This window comes from Eptatretus burgeri, chromosome 4, assembly GCF_056783735.1.
Source record: "Eptatretus burgeri isolate ZD-2024b chromosome 4, Ebu_testis_v1, whole genome shotgun sequence".
Classification (NCBI taxonomy): Eukaryota; Metazoa; Chordata; class Myxini; order Myxiniformes; family Myxinidae; genus Eptatretus; species Eptatretus burgeri.
In genome coordinates, this window is record NC_140964.1 from 57,965,732 (window position 1) to 57,984,623 (window position 18,892).

The window sequence follows — 18,892 nt, forward strand, 5'->3', positions numbered from 1 at the left end:
ATAATTCATCTTCACTTATTTTATCTATACCTTTCATTATCTTAAACATCTCCATCATATCTCCTCGTAATCGCCTCATTTCTAGTTTATAAAGCCGTCTCCTTCAACTGATCCTCATAGCTTAGTCTAGTTAGGCCCGGAATCGATCTAATAGCCCCACGCTGAACCTTCTCTATGGCATCGATGTTCTTCCAGAACGGTGGTGACCAAAACTGCACAGAATATTCTAGATGTGGCCCTCATTAAATTCCAATACAATGTTGACACCACCTCTTTTGATTTATCATTGATCCCCCTCCGAATACAAGCTAAAACCCGATTTGATCTACCCAGAGCTGCCTGGCATTGTGCTGACTGTTTACCTCCCATAACTATTACCAACCCCAGATCCTTCTCCTGTGCGACGCGCTCCAAAATTACCCCTTACATTCTGTAATCTCTATCACAGTCACGTGTCCTTTAACGTTGGGGTCATGCAAAACGGGCACGACAGAGGTACGTATTATGAGTACAAACCCTTGAAGAGGAAGGACGTGTGAAGGAAGTAAACACTTCCGGGTGAACTTCTGGTACAAACCTTGTACTGTACCTGGAGCACACGTCCTCCTGATCGCGACAAAACTTCCGAGGAAGAGGTGTGTTCAGGGTTTCTCACTTCGTTATTTAATACTGAGAAAGAGGTGTAAAACGTTCATTAAAAGATAAAATAATTTCCTGTTCGCTGATGATCGGTAATGAAGATAAGTTAAACGAGTTCTCATTAAATGTGTTTGGAGATATTTAATTGTTAATTTAATGAGGAGTTTTTCTCTCATCCTGTTTTATATCACCTCGTCACTAAACTTCCGATAACGATGGTTAACCTCATCCTTCCGTTTAATTACAAAACCACCAGATACCGTTTATATAATTATCTTGTGTGAACAATTTGAAATCAAAACTGAGGAGGTGAAACAAGGAAGGGAACGAGGTACAAATACCGACTGTTCCGTTTCGTGGGATATTTAACATGGACAACCAAAATGTAGACGGAAAAAGTTGTTTCCTGATCCCGAAATTCAAAACAAAAACCGTGTGTTTTGAAATTCACCATTCCTGGTAAACATTCCACCAAGATTCCAGGTTTGGTTAAATTGGATTCCATAAGGAAATTATTCTGGAAATCCAGAATTCAGAGGGGAAGGGGCGATCTCTGTTATGTTATCTATCTAGATCTATCTCTGTTATATAATCTATCGAGATCTATCTCTGTTATGTAATCTATCGAGATCTATCTCTGTTATATTATCTAACGAGATCTATCTCTGTTATGTAATCTATCGAGATCTATCTCTGTTATGTTATCTATCTAGATCTATCTCTGTTATATAATCTATCGAGATCTATCTCTGTTATATTATCTATCGAGATCTATCTCTGTTATGTTATCTACCTAGATCTATCTCTGCTGTACTATCTATCTCGATCTATCTCTGTTATATAATCTATCTAGATCTATCTCTGTTATGTTATCTATCTAGTCTATCTCTGCTTTGTTATCTATTTAGATCTTTCTATATTGTGCTATCGATCTAGATCTATCTCTGCTATGTTATCTATCTAGATCTATCTCTGCTGTACTATCTATTTGGATCTATCTCTGTTGTGCTATCTATCTCTCAATCTATATCTATCTCTGTTGTGCTATCTATCTATCAATCTATGTCTATCTATCTATCTATCTATCTATCTCCTGTGCTATCTATTAGGCTCCGTCAGTGGTGGGTTTTTTATTTTTGATATAGAATATTGATGCAACAGTGGGCTCACACTGGTATAACGTTATTATATATGTATATATGTATATATATATATATATATATATATATATATATATATATATATATATATATATATATATATATATATATATATATATTGTTACTTATTTGGGAATTCGATTGCACACAACATACAGGTTCCTTTAGTCAGTTATGTTGATAAGTGCTTGTTCCCTAGATAGTTCACCTTCCATTGTTTAATGGGCAGAAATCGATTAAGTGCGGTGCGAGATTCAATTTAATAGTTAGGGAGCGATCATAACATAATAGAGACGCCCCTCCCCCTCTTCTGCGAAGAGGAAGAATAACCCTCCCGTCCCGTGATTCATGACGTCAACAACTCCCTCCCATCTGTGGTTGAGCGGGGGATGGAGCACGAGGGCATGAGTCACGCCGGGAGCAGGGGAGGGGCCGATAAGAATAAAGAAGAGATCCTCTGCTTTGTTTGGGCGGGTAGTTTAGTAAGCCTTCGGGTTCTGCTTGGCTTGGGTTAGGGAGGAGGCTTTTTGAAGACTTTCTGCTTTGGGCTTTCAGTAGAGCTTCGGCTTCTGCTTGAGGCTTTTAGTAAGCTTTTTGCTTTGGCCTGGCTTTTCAGCAGGCCTTCGGGTTCTGCTCGGCTCGGAGTTCTTGGTCCTCGCTTTGTTCATCGGAAGAGCGTTGAGCTGGTTGCTCTGCTGGCTCTTCTTGGTTCGTGGAGCTCTTTGTTCTCCACTTGGTTCCCGGTTTGGTGCGACTCATCGGCCTCATCTTGGAGGTGGTTCTTCGAGATAGCGACGCATCGACGGGAAGGATCAGCGCCTCGTCTGACCAGCACGTGTTCAGAAGCGCAAGAAGATTCGCTGGAGCTCGGGAAGGATCGCGGCTCACGGCGATTGGATCCAGCTCGCTCTCGCTGGAGCCCGGGTCCGAACAGCTTGAAGACCACACGAGGTGGAGTCCGTTATTAAAAGCATCAGCCACCATTTCTTGGGTGTGTGTGTGCGTATGTGTGTCTGTGGGCCCGTCTAATAAGTAGGACACTGTTAAGTGCTTTGTGTGCTGTAAATTCATGCATTACATTTCGTATAGTTGGTTATAGTTCTGCTCTTGCGTGCTTCCCTAGTTCCCCATTATTATTAATAAATACCCCAATTGTTAAATGTTTTCAGCTCGTCGCATCGATTCTTTCATTGACTGAGCATTTCGTGTGTTGGGAGTTAGCCGTTGGTTTGCCGTAAAAGGGGGACATTCGGACTGATGGTTCTCAGCGATTAAGCTGCTCGGAATCGTGCACGGGACAGGCTCGCTTAAGCGGCTTGTTCCGTATGAGTTCTGTCGAGGGTGGAATACCCCAGTAGTTGGATCACGTGGGTATTTAGGTAAATTGAAGATTGGCAATCGACCCTACCCCACGTGGTCTGCCCATTGGCGTATTTCGGTTCCTGCACAAGGACCCGTCGGCCTCGGAGTTATCCGGGCAGCGATCTATATTCCGGGCGATCAGTCAGGCCGACTCGACTTGTGGTTCCGTCGGAGCGGTCGGCTCGCGGCCGACGCACCAGCACCGTAGCAGTGGTTGTCAGGAGTGCGATTCGGCCCCCTCCGCCTCCGTAGCAAAATTCACGGAGTCGGATCAGGGGTTCATGGAGCAGCCCCCCCCCCCCCCCGTGTCCCCAAATTGCGAGCATTGTTAAATTGTATTAACAACAGGCGACATGGCCAGCCAAGGCAAGCTGTGCCAGGTGGGTAGTGTAAGTGTAGATGAACCCATGGTCCAGGACACCCGTGAGGAAGATGCATCTTTACCCCAGGGTTGGGAAAAGTGGCGATCCGATTCATCTGGTTTGTTTTATTACTACCACCGCACCACTAAATGTCGGCAGTGGGGGCGGCCAGGGCGGACAACAGAGCAGCAGTGTATGGAGATGATGGAACAGTTCATGCACAAAATGCGAGCATAGAGGGAGGAAAGGGATGCTAAAATGGATGCGAGCGTGCAAAGCATCAGGGGTGATATGCAAACGCAGCGAAGGGAGATGCAGTGTATGGAGTTGAATCTCCAGGAAGGGCAGAAAGGCATAATGGCAGTGGCACGTGACGACACGTGGACAACGAAGCAAAAGATGGCGGCGCCACGTGGTAGAGCGAACGAGCCTCGGAGGAGTGTGGAGGTTTGTCGACCCGCAATGGAGGCGGGTCAGGTCGGGATGACGGGAGACGCCGTCATGATAATTAGGGAGACATGTAAGACAAGACACGTAGACAAGACATGTGAAAGAAAGACAAGACACGTAAATTGAAGATTGGCAATCAACCCTACCCCACGTGGTCTGCCCATTGGCGTATTTCGGTTCTTGCACAAGGACCCGTCGGCCTCGGAGTTATCCGGGCGGTGATCTATATTCTGGGCGATCGGTCGGGCCGACTCGACTTGCGGCTCCGTCGGAGCGGTCGACTCGCGGCCGACGCACCGTAACAATATTGTGGAAAAATTATGGGCCAAGATCGGAAATCAAACCGAGGTCTTCTGGAAAACTGTACAAGTGCTTTGCCATCTGAGCTGTCTGGGGGACTGATGTGGATTTTTCACCCAACCTCGTAGTGATCGTTGTAGGATTCTTCCTCGTTGATTGTGGAATCTTATTTAACTTCTCTAGGGTTTAAACATTTATCCGATTCGGTTTTAAAATCCTGTATAAAATCACAGACACCGATAACCAATGTCCACAGACAAGTCTTTTCCTTTGAGAACAATTTATTTCTAATTCTATCCACCGTACACTTCACACCCTCGTACACCACTCACAATGAACTTGAGAACTTGCATTTGTTGCAATATTATTTGATTCTATTTTATTTTTTCTTACTTTTTAGTAAACCGTTAAACCAACCCGATTTAATTCACTTCTACAACGTGGAAGTACATTACATCAGAGAGTTTTATTATTACTTGGTACTTGGTCAGTCCCAAGGAGTACAAGCCACTGAGATGCCATACATCACACGTGCTTGCACTAAAACAAGATTACATTTCAAGGCATTTATACTTTCATGGGAGAGTGGAGGGGGTTGTTAACTCTAACTACATACGTGTCTTCTCGGTGAGAAGCACCGTTATCAGCCCAGGTCACACCGCTCCACAACAACACATTTCTATCAACATTTAGGGCAAAAGACTCTTGGCCAAAGGGAAGGGGGCACTGTTAGCCAATTCGACTTGCTGCATAAAACTAAAATTTATAAAACACCAGCACAATTACAATTTAGAATACATGAATATAATTATTTCCTCCACAGGTCTTTAACATTCACAGACGAATAAACATTCCATTAAACCGAGGTCTTGTGGAAAACTGTACAAGTGCTTTGCCGTCTGAGCTGTCTGGGGGACCCACTAGTTAAGCAACTTAATTCCTCCACATCCAGAAATGCCACTCTTTCCCCACTGCTTCCGGGGCACTCACTGCCAACCATAGGAGCAGCTCAAGCCTGTTCACGAGAGGGTCTTCCCTCTGTGGGGGGACAACTCCATGTCCGCTATTAATCACGTCAGGGGGCGTAGTAATATAATTATAAATGAACAGGATCGAACAAACATTGTCAATATATGTGGAAAAATTATGGGCCCAGACCGGGGATCAAACCCACGTTCTCCGGTGGGTCGCCTCGATAGCTCAGACGGCAGTGTACTGCTATGGTTTGCCAGAGGACCTGGTTTCGATTCCCTGTCTGGGCCCATAATTTTTCCACATATATTTATGTTTGTTTGATCCAGTTTATTCATAATTTTATTTGAAATAAATGTTTGTTTGTTCTTTAATGCCAGTTTAAAAAATACATAGTCGTCCAAAAGTCCATTACGTATTCATGGATGACGTCCACATCATTGACATCAACAATTTTCAAAGTATTCCCACATCTGGATTTTTCCCCATGAAGAGAACGGTTATTTTGTTTCTAACTTCAACTTGTATTAATAATGATTTTGTTTGTCAACACTGATCTCGCTTGAAATCTGCACAGGCCAGTATGACAATCGTGGATCGCCGTACCGGTAATCGGCACAGACCGGGATAACGATTGAGGATCACCATACCGGTAATCGGCACAGGGTGGTATGACTATTGCGGATTGCCATGTTGGCAATTGGCACAGACCAGTATGACTATTTCGGATCGCCGTACCGGTAATCGGCACAGGCAGATATCAGTATCACTATTGCAGAACGCCATATTAGTCATCGGCACTGGCTTTCGAAAGCACACACAATTCCTATTAGTAAAAATAAACCCATTGGCAATTACTTTAATAACCTCCACGAGGACAAAGAAAAACATGATTCCTTGTATGCTGCTCAGGTGCTGAAGGTTAAAAGTTATAATCTACTGTACCAATTCCTGGTACGTCTTGACGTCGTACGTTCCATTGTTCTAGGTGCAGCCGAGTGCATAAAAACTCTTTAAATCATGTACGGTATTTAAAGATTGTAAGCACATTTCTTCAGTTTGTTGGTGATATTCCGATTTTTTTTTCAACACACACATGTATGTATATACATATACATATACATATACATACATATTTTTTTTTGGTACACTCAAAATTCCAACACTTGAAGATCAAAATTAAAAACAAGCCGGTAGGCGACATGGGCGGTCGCTACATAATTGCATACTAGTCATACAGTTTTTGACAGATCGGGCTGAAAATTTTTGACAAAGAGGTTGACTATAGTGCGCATAAAAGTCTGGAAGCCGATTTTAGATTTTCGAAAAAATTAATTTTTTAGGATTTTTCAAAAATTTCAAAGTCCCGTTGCTTGGCAACGGTGGTGTCCATAGCAACAGTGCTCAAAAGCATACAACTAGATCTGGGTATGAACTTACCTGTCATGTTTCATCAAAATCGGTTGACTCCTCTGTCCTCCAGAGCTGTCTATTACATACAAACAAACATACAAGCCGGAAGGCGACATGGGTGGTCGCGACATTATTGCATACTAGTCATACAGTTTTTGACGGATCGGGCTGAAATTTTTGACAAAGAGGGTGATTATATTGCGCATAAAAGCCTGGAAGCAGATTTTTGATTTTCGAAACATTTTTTTTTTAGGATTTTTCAAAAATTTCAAAGTCCCATTGCTAGGCAACGGTGGTGTCCATAGCAACGGTGCTCAAAAGCATAGAACTTTATCCTGGTATGAACCTACCTGTCAATTTTCATCAAAATCGGTTGACTCCTCTGGCCTCCAGAGCTGTCCATTACATACAAACATACATACAAACGTACAGATAGATGGAAAAAGTGAAAAATAAGGGTACTCCAGCGACCACCCAACAAGCCGGTAGACAACATGGGTGGTCGCTATATAATTGCATACTAGTCATAGTTTTTGACAGATCGGGCTGAAATTTTTTGACAAAGAGGTTGATTATAGTGCACATTCTAGTGAATACGTTGGATTAACAGAGAAAATCAGTTGATTCTCAGTTGCATAAGTGTTGTGATAATGAAGTGCCGTACTGTGATTGGCGGCAACGGAGATTGGGCGGATGTGGCAGCACTGTGTATGGGGGTCGGTGGCTGGTGATGACTCGGTGGCTGGTGATGACTCGTATGCCGCGTGCTCCGTGGAGGGTCGTGCTGGAACAGTAATGGTATGTAGTATACTGTATTAGGAATGGTGTACTCTGAGGAATGTAATTGGGATTAGAGTATGGAGTTTGCCTTCAGTAGTATGTGTACAAGTTATTGTATTTTGTTATTCTTACCCTATGTATATTTATGTTGTTGTAGATATGCGTATGGGTTTTGTGAGAATAAAGCCGATCGAAAAGGTTTATTGTTGATTACTACAACAATAAGTATTCAAACCCTTTGCCTAATGAACCCTAAATCACTAAAGGAGCACATTTTTTATTTCAGGTTACAAAATAAGTGTAATAGGTTTCAACTGTATGTAATCATTCGTTGAACTTAAAAATTAAGCTCCCCCTCTTATTGAAGGAGTTTTAAGGTGCAACTCACTTGTTCAAACAACAAAGCAAACATGAAGACCAAAGAGCTTTCCAAAGAAGTCAGACAAAGTGGTGGAGAATTACTGTTCAGGAGTGGGTAATAAGAAGATTTCAAAGCCACTCCTTTAACACTTTTTCAACGGTGAAATCCATCAATAAGAAATGGAAGACACATCATTGCAAAAACATATACCCCATCCAAATTCAGCAGCCTGGCAAGCAGGAAACTTGTTCGGGATGTCACTGGAAATCCAGCAATGACTGAAAGATCTGAAAGGCTCTATGTGGGAGATGGGACGGGGGGGAAGTGGAGGAGGAGGGGGGTGGGGGGTGTCAGTTTTCATCAATCAACAATGTCCCGTCCCATTCACAAAGGTGGCCTTTATGGACAGGTTGCAAGAAAGAAGACATTACTGAAAAAAGACGCATCTAAAAGCTCGTATGGAGTTTGCCGTAAACCGTTTTAATGATACTGAAGGCATGTGGAGATGAGTTTTGTGGTCAGACAAGGCAAAAATTGAACTTTTCAGTCCAAATTCAAAGCATGAAGTCTGGCACGAACCAAACAATAAACATCACCCAGTCAACACCATCCCTACTCTGAATAAGGGTGGTGGCAACATCATGTAATGGGGCTGCTATTCATCAGCAGGGACTGGAACGCTTGTCAGCATGGATGGGACAATGGATGGTGCAAAGTACAGGGCAGTCCTTGTTGAAATCCTGTTTGCATTAACCATGAATCTGAAACTGGGTAGGAGATTCACATTTCAGCAGGACAATGAACTGAAGCACAAAGCTAAAGCCACACTGGAGTGGCTGAATGAGAAGCAAATAAAATGTTCTTGAGCAGCTCAGTCGAAGCCCTGACTTGAACCCAATTGAACATTTATGGTGAGACTTGAAGATTGCAGCCATCGACGATCCACATGAAACTTATCAGAACTGGATCGATTTTCACATGAAGAGTGAGCAAAGATTTCACCATCTCAATGTGCAAAGTTGGAAGAGACCGACCCAAAATGACTCATTGCAGTCATTGCTGCAAAAAGTACTTTCACCAAGCACTGACCAACGGGGCTGATTACTTTTGCAACCAGTGAATGTTAATTTGTATAAGTTTTATGCGGGTATTACATTACTGACATGCAACCTCCTTCGACGATGTTTAGTTTGATCTTTTTACTGATGAATAAAAAAGTTCATTTGTAAAAATTCTTTCTCAATAATTCATAACTCATCGATGTGTGGCACTCATCCACTCAATGTGGCATGGTTGGTCGGGGGTGAATACTTTTGCAGGTGACTGCACCAAAAAGTGCTGTATTATGTTTTGAAATGTCATATGATTCATTTTCTGAAATTCACATATTTTATGGAGCTAGGAAAGTTGTTCCCAGTATGTGGGGAAAATGGTTCCATTTTGACTCCAACTGGAACGTTTGTGTGTGCCATCCCTTGGATGGAAATTGAACTAGTGTGGAGTTTACCAGCATTCTTTGAGGGATATCAAATATTGCACAGTGTCCTTCAGAAAGAGCAGACAAGCAATTGCCAGGACCATAATCAAATTCCATATTCCTGTCAACTACTGCTGGGAGAGTGGTGACCAAGAGCCCAGCATGACCGTTGCCATGAAACTGCTTTGGTAGCACCGATGCTCTGTAACAGAGTTATGGTACATTGCATCAGATCAGAGATTTCTAGAAAGGCTTTGGAAAAGAAGCTTCATCACAAGTTGTGGAGAAAGCTTTCCAATTAACTTTTATCATCGTTTGATGCGAGTGTTGGTGGGAGGTGTGTTGGAGACTTGGACCAAATGTCCTTTACCTGTGTAGTAATTATGTGATATTTCGAAAACCTTTTTTTCAGGACTGTATAAATATCCTACTGACCTGATTTATATTTGGCATTGTTTTAAACCACATGTCCTGCAAAAGACTGACACTGAATTCCGTGCAGGTGATACACATCCTGTAAATATGGAATGCAAACAACACAACAATGATCCATCTGTTTTAGAAGCTTTAAGATTTGTTTTGGTGAAGGAAGAGTCAGATGTTAATTTGATAAACAGCAGCATTACCTCTTCTGCAACTGGTGAGCAAAAACGTAGAAAATGAACAATTTCTTTTGAATTCAGAATACATACAATTTTAGAAATAATACTTTGAACTTGACAAAAAAAACAAAACAACAGCAAATGACATCGTTCTTTGTTTTTGTAGAACAACAAAGACATCCTTCTGGACAAATAAGGTCAAGGGACAGCTTGACAGAGAAGAAGTCTTTTTTGACGAAACAATCACGAAAACAAGAGTCACTGCCTTTGAAATACAAGTGCACATCTGGTCAAAACATCACCAAAATTAATGTGACATTCAACAAACAAGAAAATATTCTCAAAAGTCAAATGCAATACAAATGTAATGTTTGCAGGATGGAATTTGTTTCACCGAGCAGTGCCAAAAAACACACGATTGTCCACACTGGAGAGCTCCCACATCAGTGTTCTGTCTGTGATAAAGCTTTTACTAAAAATGTCAATTTGCGGAATCATATGAGGATCCATGCTGAAGAGCATCCTCACAAGTGCTCTGTATGTCATAAAGTTTTCCCTAAAAAAGGAAGTTTGAGGAAACATTTGAGGATCCACACAGAAAAACGTCTTCACAATTGCTCTGTCTGTAATAAAGCTTTCTTTCAAAAAGGTAGCTTAAAAATGCATATGAGGATCCATACAGGAGAACGTCCTTATGAATGCTCTGCCTGTGATAAAGCTTTCTCTCAAAAAGGGAGCTTAAAAATGCATATGAGGAGCCACACAGGAGAGTGCCCTTACAAATGCTCCACCTGTAATAAAGATTTCTCACGAAAAAGCATTTTGAAAATTCATATGATGATCCATACAGGAGAGCACCCGAACAAGTGCTCTGTTTATGAAAAAGTTATCTCCAAGAAAAGCCATTTGAAGACACATATGAGGATTCATACAGGGGAGCATCCTTACAAATGCTCTATTTGTGATATGGATTTTATTTCCAAACAGACATTGAACATCCATAGTACCATCCACACTGGAGAGCACCCACACAAGTGCTCTGTTTGTGATAAAGGTTTCTCACGTAAAGACATTTTGAAAACACATATGGGGTTCCACACTGGAGTACACCTGCACAAGTGCTCTCTGTGTGATAAAGGTTTCTCACGTAAAAATTACGTGAAAACACAGATGAGAATCCATACAGGAGAACGCCCTTTCAAGTGCTCTGTTTGTGATAAAGGTTTCATTGATAAAACCAGCTTGAACCTCCATAGTACCATCCACACTGGAGACCGCCCACACAAGTGCTCTGTTTGTGATAAAGGTTTCTGTAAAAAAAACGATTTGAAAATACATACGAGGATCCATACAGGAGAACGCCCTTACAAGTGTTCTGTCTGTGATTTAGATTTTACTGTAAAAGGCAGTTTGAAAATACATATGAGAATCCATACAGGAGAACGCCCTTACAAGTGCTCTGTCTGTGATAAAGGTTTTATTTCGAAACACATCTTCAACCGCCATCGTACCATCCACACTGGAAACCACCCACACAAGTGCTCTGTCTGTGATGAAGGTTTCTCACAAAAATGTAATTTGAAAATACATATGAGGATCCATACAGGAGAGCATCCTTAGAAATGCTCTATTTGTGATAAGAATTTTATTTCCAAACAGAAATTGAACCTCCATAGTACCACCCACAATGGAGACCACCTGCACAAGTGCTCTGTCTGTCATAAAGGTTTCTTTAGAAAATACAATTTGAAAATACATACGAGGATCCATACAGGAGAGAAAACGAACAACACAAGGACGTAGATTGGATATGACATTTGGAAAAGGAAAACCAACAGCTGCAGGAAACGCACCTAATGATAATATTAATGAAGATAAAATTAGGAAACATCTCACAAACATACCAAACTTCAAATACCCAGGTACGGATGGAATTCCAAGCTTCTTGGCTTAAGCACCGCCATGTTCTCCACACTCACTATCCTTGAGCATTCAAAAAACTCATCCAAGGGGAACAGCTTAATGTATGAATGGTTCAGAGAAATAAAACTATTTTAATCCCATGATCTGAAGAACCCCATCTTCCCAACAAATACAGACCAATAACATGTCTGCCAGCAACATTCAAACTTTGAACAGGTGTAATCACTGATGCAATTTATGACCACCTCACTCAAGGACCTTTTGAGGTCAAACAGAAAGGATGTAAGAGAGGATGCTCTGGAACAGTAGACCATTTATTGTGAAACAAAACCATCCTCGAAAACGGCAAGCTCCAACAAACCAACTTATGCACAGCCTGGAAAGATTACACAAAAGCCTTTGATAGTGTCGCACATGCATGGATTATAAAATGCATACAATAATACAAAATTGACCCCAAATAGTCACAATGATTGAGAAAGCAATGTCGCTCTGGAACACAATGTTGATGCTACCTTACTTAGAAGGAAAGATTGAAATCCCAGGAGTACAGATCCGATGTATCTTACAAGGTGACGGTCTTTCCCCCCTCCTCCTTTGCTTGGCTCTGGACCCTCTGAGTAACCTCATCAATTCACAACACAGATACAACCTGACATGCAACAGAAAAATGACCAAATAAACAAGAAAGGTGACACATCGACTGAACATGGTTTATCGAAAATTAATCGCACCGAATGATAAGAAATTCTCAAATCAACTAAAACTAGTAAAGCAGTAATCGGAGGACATCAAAATGGAATTTGAGCTTGATAAATGCACCAAATGCACATTTGTTCAAGGAAAAACAAAAACAAAAGACAATACCTCAATTGATGAATGTACAACAATACAGGAACTAGAAAATGGGGCATCCCACAAATACCTCGGAATAAATGAAGGTCTCGAGGTACAACACAAAAAATGCATAAAATAATCAGCAAAGAGAACCTATACCGAATGAGACTAATTCTGAAGTCATTCTATTCCTCTCTCCAAGAAACAAAACCAAAGCTATAACCAATTTGCAGTGCCGGTATTCCAATATGACTGTGCAATTATAAACTGGCCACAATTGGAGACCAAAAATGTAGACACCAAAACAAGGAAAGTTTAAACTATTCACAAGATATTTCACAAAAAATCAATGTATACCAATGTTGTATTTACTGACATGAGAAGGAGGAGGTGGTTTGATGGAGCTTAACCAAGTGCACAAAACAAGATGTGAAGGAATCGCTGAGCATGTGAAAAACTCAACAGACTTTTGAATGAGATTTGTACACGAGCAAGAAAACAACAGACCAGAAAAGGGATCTTTAATCCATTTAGCAACAAACTTCCAAAAACAGGTGCAAATGATGGATACGACACAGGAAAATGAAAGAGAAACAACTAGAAGGGCACTCGGTAGACCACATACTGTTACGGATTTGGAAACCTTGTGCACACAAACAGCCAGAGTCCCCGTAGTTCAGTTATTTCGATAATTATGTGTATAGTTGGAATCCATCCCCTATGTCGAATGGGAATTTCGTGTGTGCAATGTGAGTTATTTTTTTTTTGGTTAGGTTTTTTTTTAGTGAAGGGCGAGCATAGCACGCGCGCCCCAGCCAATCAGGGGGGCTGACCACCTCAGGGGCGGCCCCGTCCAGCCAGAGGAAGTGTTTGGCCCGACCAATGAAGGGTGGCCAGGAGTCGCCTGACAACCCCTCGTCCAATCCAGAGGCGAGTCCCTCAGAGCGGAGCCCTCGACCCGCAGGGTAGGGGGAGGAGAACAGGAAGCGGCGAGCCATGGAGAAAAAGCAAGCGAGGTTCGCCTCGTCGAAAGCAAGCAAGGTTCGCCTCGTCGAAAGCAAGCAAGGTTCGCCTCGTCAAAAACAAACAAGGTTCGCCTCGTTGAAAGCAAGAAGGTTCGCCCCATCGTAAAGGTGAAGGAGAGGAAGCCTCGTCTTACCTGCTGGCGTTCTCATCTGGTCCATGCCTATGCTGGCTGGCGTCCGTGGCGCCGTTCTTGGTCCCTGGTGCTTGGTGCTGCGTTGTTGGCAGTGGGTTCGAGTCCCGCCACCGTACAAGCTCGAGCACACCGCACGAGGCGGGCAGGTGCAAATACAGGCCGCGGCCACCATTTCTTTGTGTGTGTGTGTGTGTGTGTGTGTGTGTGTGTGTGTGTGTGTGTGTGTGTGTGTGTGTGTGTGTGTGTGTGTGTGTGTGTGTGTGTGTGTGTGGTGCCAGTCTGTATAAGTAGAAATTGTTAAGTGTTTTTCATTTTACATGGTTTGCATTTCTTTTATTCGCGATAACTCTGCTCTTTCAGTGCTTCCCCTCCCCGATTATTGTTATAAATAAACCCCTGTTAAAGGTACCAGCTCGTTTTCTGTGCTTTCTCCCATTGGCCTTGCATGGTGCATATTGAGAATTAGTGAGGCAGTTCGTGCCGTAAATTGTTCATTTGGTCCGGCTCGCTTTGGTAGCTTCCGCTCGGTTATGCCGGATCCGAGTCGGTGTTAGCGACTCGGTTCGGCCAAAGTCGGTCGAGGATGTGGTTTTCCCTGGTAATTGTCCGACATGGGTACTCAGTTATATTGAAATTAGGCAATGAATCCTACCCCACGCCGTCGAAATATTGGCGACCATGGTCCGCTAAGGGACCCGTGACCTTTCGGACTTATCCGAGAGTCACGACCTAAATTCCGGGTGTTCGGTGGGAGACGACTCCACTGCTCCACCGAGTGGTCATTTATCACCACCGAACTCTGGCCCACAACAACACCACCATGCAATACATGATCCGTGAGAACGCATCGGGCCCAATACATTTTTGAAATATCATGCAACATATCGTTTGGCCCTCTCTTTCAATGTTGAAGAATCACTTTTAAAATTAAATAATTCTCGTAACTGGATCTGGATTCGGATTTTCACCAAAATGAAATCAATTCCTCCTTGTCATACACCCAACCTGTCCACCAAGTTTCATCGGAATCCGTCCACAACTTTTGAGATATCGTGCTTTCTATTGATTTAGCCCTATCTCTCAATGGTGAAGAATCACTGAAAAAGTTATCGCATCCATATCCAGATTAGAATCTTCACCAAAATCGAACCAATTCTTTCTAGTCACACACACACACACATGTCCCCCCAAGTTTTGTTCAAATCCATCCACAACCTTTTGATATATCATGCTCGATATTGTTTTTGGCCCTATCTCTCAATAATGAACAATCACAACAAAAATTCTTGTCGCGGATCCGGATCCGGATCCGGATCTTCACCAAAATCGAAGCAGTTCGTTATTGTCACACACCCAACCTGCCCACGAAATTTAATCCGGATTTGTCTGTAACTTTTTGAGATATACTGCACACAAACAAAAAGAAAAATGACCATGCAGTGCACGATACTTGCTAAATACAACCCCTCTCCAAAGGTTGCCATGGATACATCAAATCGTACATTTCATTTAGAGTAACATTGACAATCTTAATCAAAGCTCAGGTCAATTGGAGGAAAATTGATTATTTTTCAGATTGAAATTGATTATTTTAGAAGCTTGACCTTCAGTTGACATTTGACCTTTTGACCTCAAAAGTAGTTGGTTTCCAAATTTAGTGATGCACTATGCAATTGCTGCTTAATTTTCAGGTTAATCAAATTAAAATTGACGTTTTTCTCGATGAAATTTGATGATTTTAGAAGTTTGACCTTTTGACCTCACAAATAGTTGCTTTCCCAATTCAGTGACGGACTATGCAAATCCTGTTCAACATTCAAGTTAAAAGGATGTAAATTGATGATTTTTCAGTTCAAAATGGATTTTAGAAGTTTGCCCTTGAGTTGACCTTTCACCTCAAAAATAGTTGGTTTCCCAACCCAGTGACGCAATATGCTAATCTTGGACAAATTTCAAGTCGATCGGATGAAAAATGACTTTTAGAAATTTGACCTGAAGATTATCTTTGACCTTTCACCTCAAAATCAATAGGCTTCTCAGTTGAGACCACTTCTTCAACTCGGGAAAGTTTCATGATGATCGGTCTTGAATTTTGACCTGTGGGCGATAAACAGGCAGACAAACAGACAAGCCAGTAGGCGACATGGCTGCTCGCTGTAGATGGAAAGCTGGCCGACGCGACTCGCCGATATTCATGTACATGCTATCAATCAATTTAACACAATAAATATGATTATCACAGCCCTCTTAGTTTTCGCCCAGAAACCCGCCTTGTGAAATTTCAGGCATGTGTCCAAAGAGACTCTAACAAATGGCAGCCCTGGTAATTCCATTTACCTATTCGCTAAAGATTTTATTTTTATATATGATGCTGTAAGACATTCTCCTTGGGCACAAAAAAACAGGTCCCTCAGAGGTCCAGTTTCGGAGGTATTGATTTGTTTGTACAGTCCACAATAAGTGTACGATGTACGATAAAGTATTTTAGCTGTTGCTAAGCAACGGAGGTGTGCATAGCAACCATTCATTTTTGTGCACATGCGAGCCACATCACATTTCACCCAAGTTTCATCAAAATCAGACTCTTTCTCTTAGAGATATTCGCAATTAACCGTTTCTGAAATGTTCGACATGTACTCACCCAAAACCTATCTCCTCCTACAAATATTTTTGTTAGGACTGCAAATTGGCATGAAGGGAGCAAGATAGATTGCGCACAGAACTCTAAGCTTCGATTTTATCGATTTTTTTTTTGATTTTTTTCGATTTTTTGACCATTTTAAAGGGCCGTTGCGATGCCGTTGCTAGGGTCCCATATTCGAAAGCACATGATTCCCAGAAATATTGGTCCTACCTACAAAATTTCATTGGAATCGGTTGAGTGGTTTTACCCCTAGGCTTGACCAAAGGTTCGCAGACAGACAGACAGATGGAAATGTCCAGAATAAGGGTGCTCTAAGAGCAGCCAATAGACAAGCCGGTAGGAGGCGATGGGTCGCCGAGCATGGAAACTATGATATAGAGCAAAATGGATGTCATATAGCAGATAGGGAATCACCTTAAGATTATGTATATAAAATCTCATCCAGTTCCATCTACTGATAACTACTCGGTATCCATTTGAATGAAAAGTACCGAAAATGCGGTTTGAAATCAGAAATCCCCAAAGTTCAAGGGGGTGCTGTGCGTGAACAAAGATCTAAATTGAAAATCCGGCTCGATCGTTTGTGCACAATGTATTCCAGACGATTAGTGTGAATTTTCATGACCATCCGACGATAACCCTAGGAGGAGTAGCATTTGGCACGAAGGCACTTCCAGGTCTCGCATATTATCGATTTTTGCACTAATTGACCTTTGACTCCTGACCAAAGCGAAATCGGTCAATATGTCCTGAGGCAAGGTTGTAGTACTCATTGAGTACCATGAACCTGCAAAGTTTCATTCGTATCGATGCACTCATCTGGTCGCTGGGGGGTCTTCAATTTTCGGCAATTTTTGCGCATACCCTAATTGTAGGGGGCGCTGTGGGAACCAAAGCGTCTCTAGCAACCATCACAATTTCCGAAGCACGAGGTCATAAGATGTACCTACCATCCGAGTTTGGTCAAACTCGACCCACCTTTACTACCAATTATGCTGATGACAAACGAACAAACATCTAAACAAGCAGTCATAGACTGGTACTTACGAATTCGTCAACTTGACCTCTGACCTTGTCTAATAAAAGCTGTCTCGAGAGAAGGTAGCGACGCAAACCAGAAGTTTCTCGGATTATTCTGTATCAAACCATCAAAAATCCTAACGTCGACCGAAGCAAAAATCTCCATTTCTCCACGCAATTATACCTTAATGTAACTCAATGACGCGTTTGCTGGAGCGCGCTGCACCACGTGACGAGCTGTGATGTGGCGAGTGAAATATTTTTTATACAATCTTAAAACGTCTCCAAAACATCCGATTTTTACCAGAATTTCGACAACCGAGTTTTAAGCGTCCTAAGCGATTGCAAAAACCGAAGACAAAATTAGAATCGAAGTTAAAACAAACTCGTAACGTCGAGCGAAGCAAAAATACTTCATTTCTCCACATGAATTTACGGAATTATGTTTGACCTCACTGTGACCTTGACCTTTGACCGATTTTGACCAAAATCTAATCAGCACTGGCCATCACCCTCCTGAATCACGTGGTGTAATTTGACATTGGTAGCTTCTTCCGTTCTCGAGTTATCGTGCCTACAAACAAACAAACAAACAAATAGAAACGGAAGGCATCAATATACTTACGAAATCTTTAGATTTCTTCAGTAACAAACATCCAAAAATACAGACAGAATTACTGACAATAAGGGTCACCTATTTCGGCGACCCAACAGAATAACAACATCAACTGAACAAATATACTTGAAAAATCTTCCAATTTGCAAGTAACAAACAGAGAGACATGGGTGAGAACATAATGAAACAGAAGACCAAGAAGTAAAGAGCAAATATGGAGTCATCATGAGACCCCTGGATAGGATTCGGGTTTCATCCGCAACTTCACAACCGTCAAACCCATCCAGACACAGCCATGAAAGCCTTATAGAAAGATTTCTGCAAGAATTCACTTCTCCTTGGAGAGAGAGATAACGAAAGAGAGGAGTCGAGAGTAAAACATGAAATAGAAGAAAAACTTTTTACCTTTGTTGTGGGATTGTGATGGAACAATGTGAAAATATGTCGTGATGGTAATCCATAAGATGATTGTGGTGTCGTATTGTGGCATGGTAATGTGATGTCATTCCTCATTGTTCGGTTGGTTGTTGATTTTTTTGAGATTTGTGACATCACAAAGTGTCACAAGTTCGTCAGTCAATTAATTTGCATTATTATATTATTATAAAAAGGAAGTACCATCTTCCTTATAATAATTTTATAATAAATTATTATTATAAAAAGGGAAGATGTGTTTAGATTTTAAGTACAAGTTGTTGGTAAAGTGATGTAACCCCACAGTGTCAATGTTGATGTGGTCCATGTTTGGGGACTCCAGTGATGCCCAATAAAAGAAGGTATTCAAATTACCCCGCATTGGAATGTGGCGTGTTGTC

General features: G+C 41.8%; 1 protein-coding gene across 1 annotated transcript; it reads left to right on the plus strand.

The window, feature by feature from the left end:
• The first annotated feature begins 562 nt into the window (after nt 1-562).
• LOC147028125 (uncharacterized) lies at nt 563-18,850 on the plus strand. Its single transcript, XM_085878234.1, has 3 exons — nt 563-635; nt 9,779-9,916; nt 10,045-18,850. The coding sequence occupies exons 2-3, from the start codon at nt 9,799-9,801 to the stop codon at nt 11,496-11,498; spliced, it is 1,572 nt and encodes a 523-aa protein (XP_085734360.1). The 5' UTR covers nt 563-635; nt 9,779-9,798; the 3' UTR covers nt 11,499-18,850.
• Nucleotides 18,851-18,892: the final 42 nt, after the last annotated feature.

What these genes read in the sequence shown, in the direction of transcription:
- LOC147028125 (XM_085878234.1), top strand. Translation starts at nt 9,799, where the DNA reads ATGGAATGCAAACAACACAACAATGATCCATCTGTTTTAGAAGCTTTA. An exon ending in CATTACCTCTTCTGCAACTG is followed by an intron (nt 9,917 to 10,044) that starts GTGAGCAAAAAC and finishes TTGTTTTTGTAG; the next exon opens with AACAACAAAGACATCCTTCT.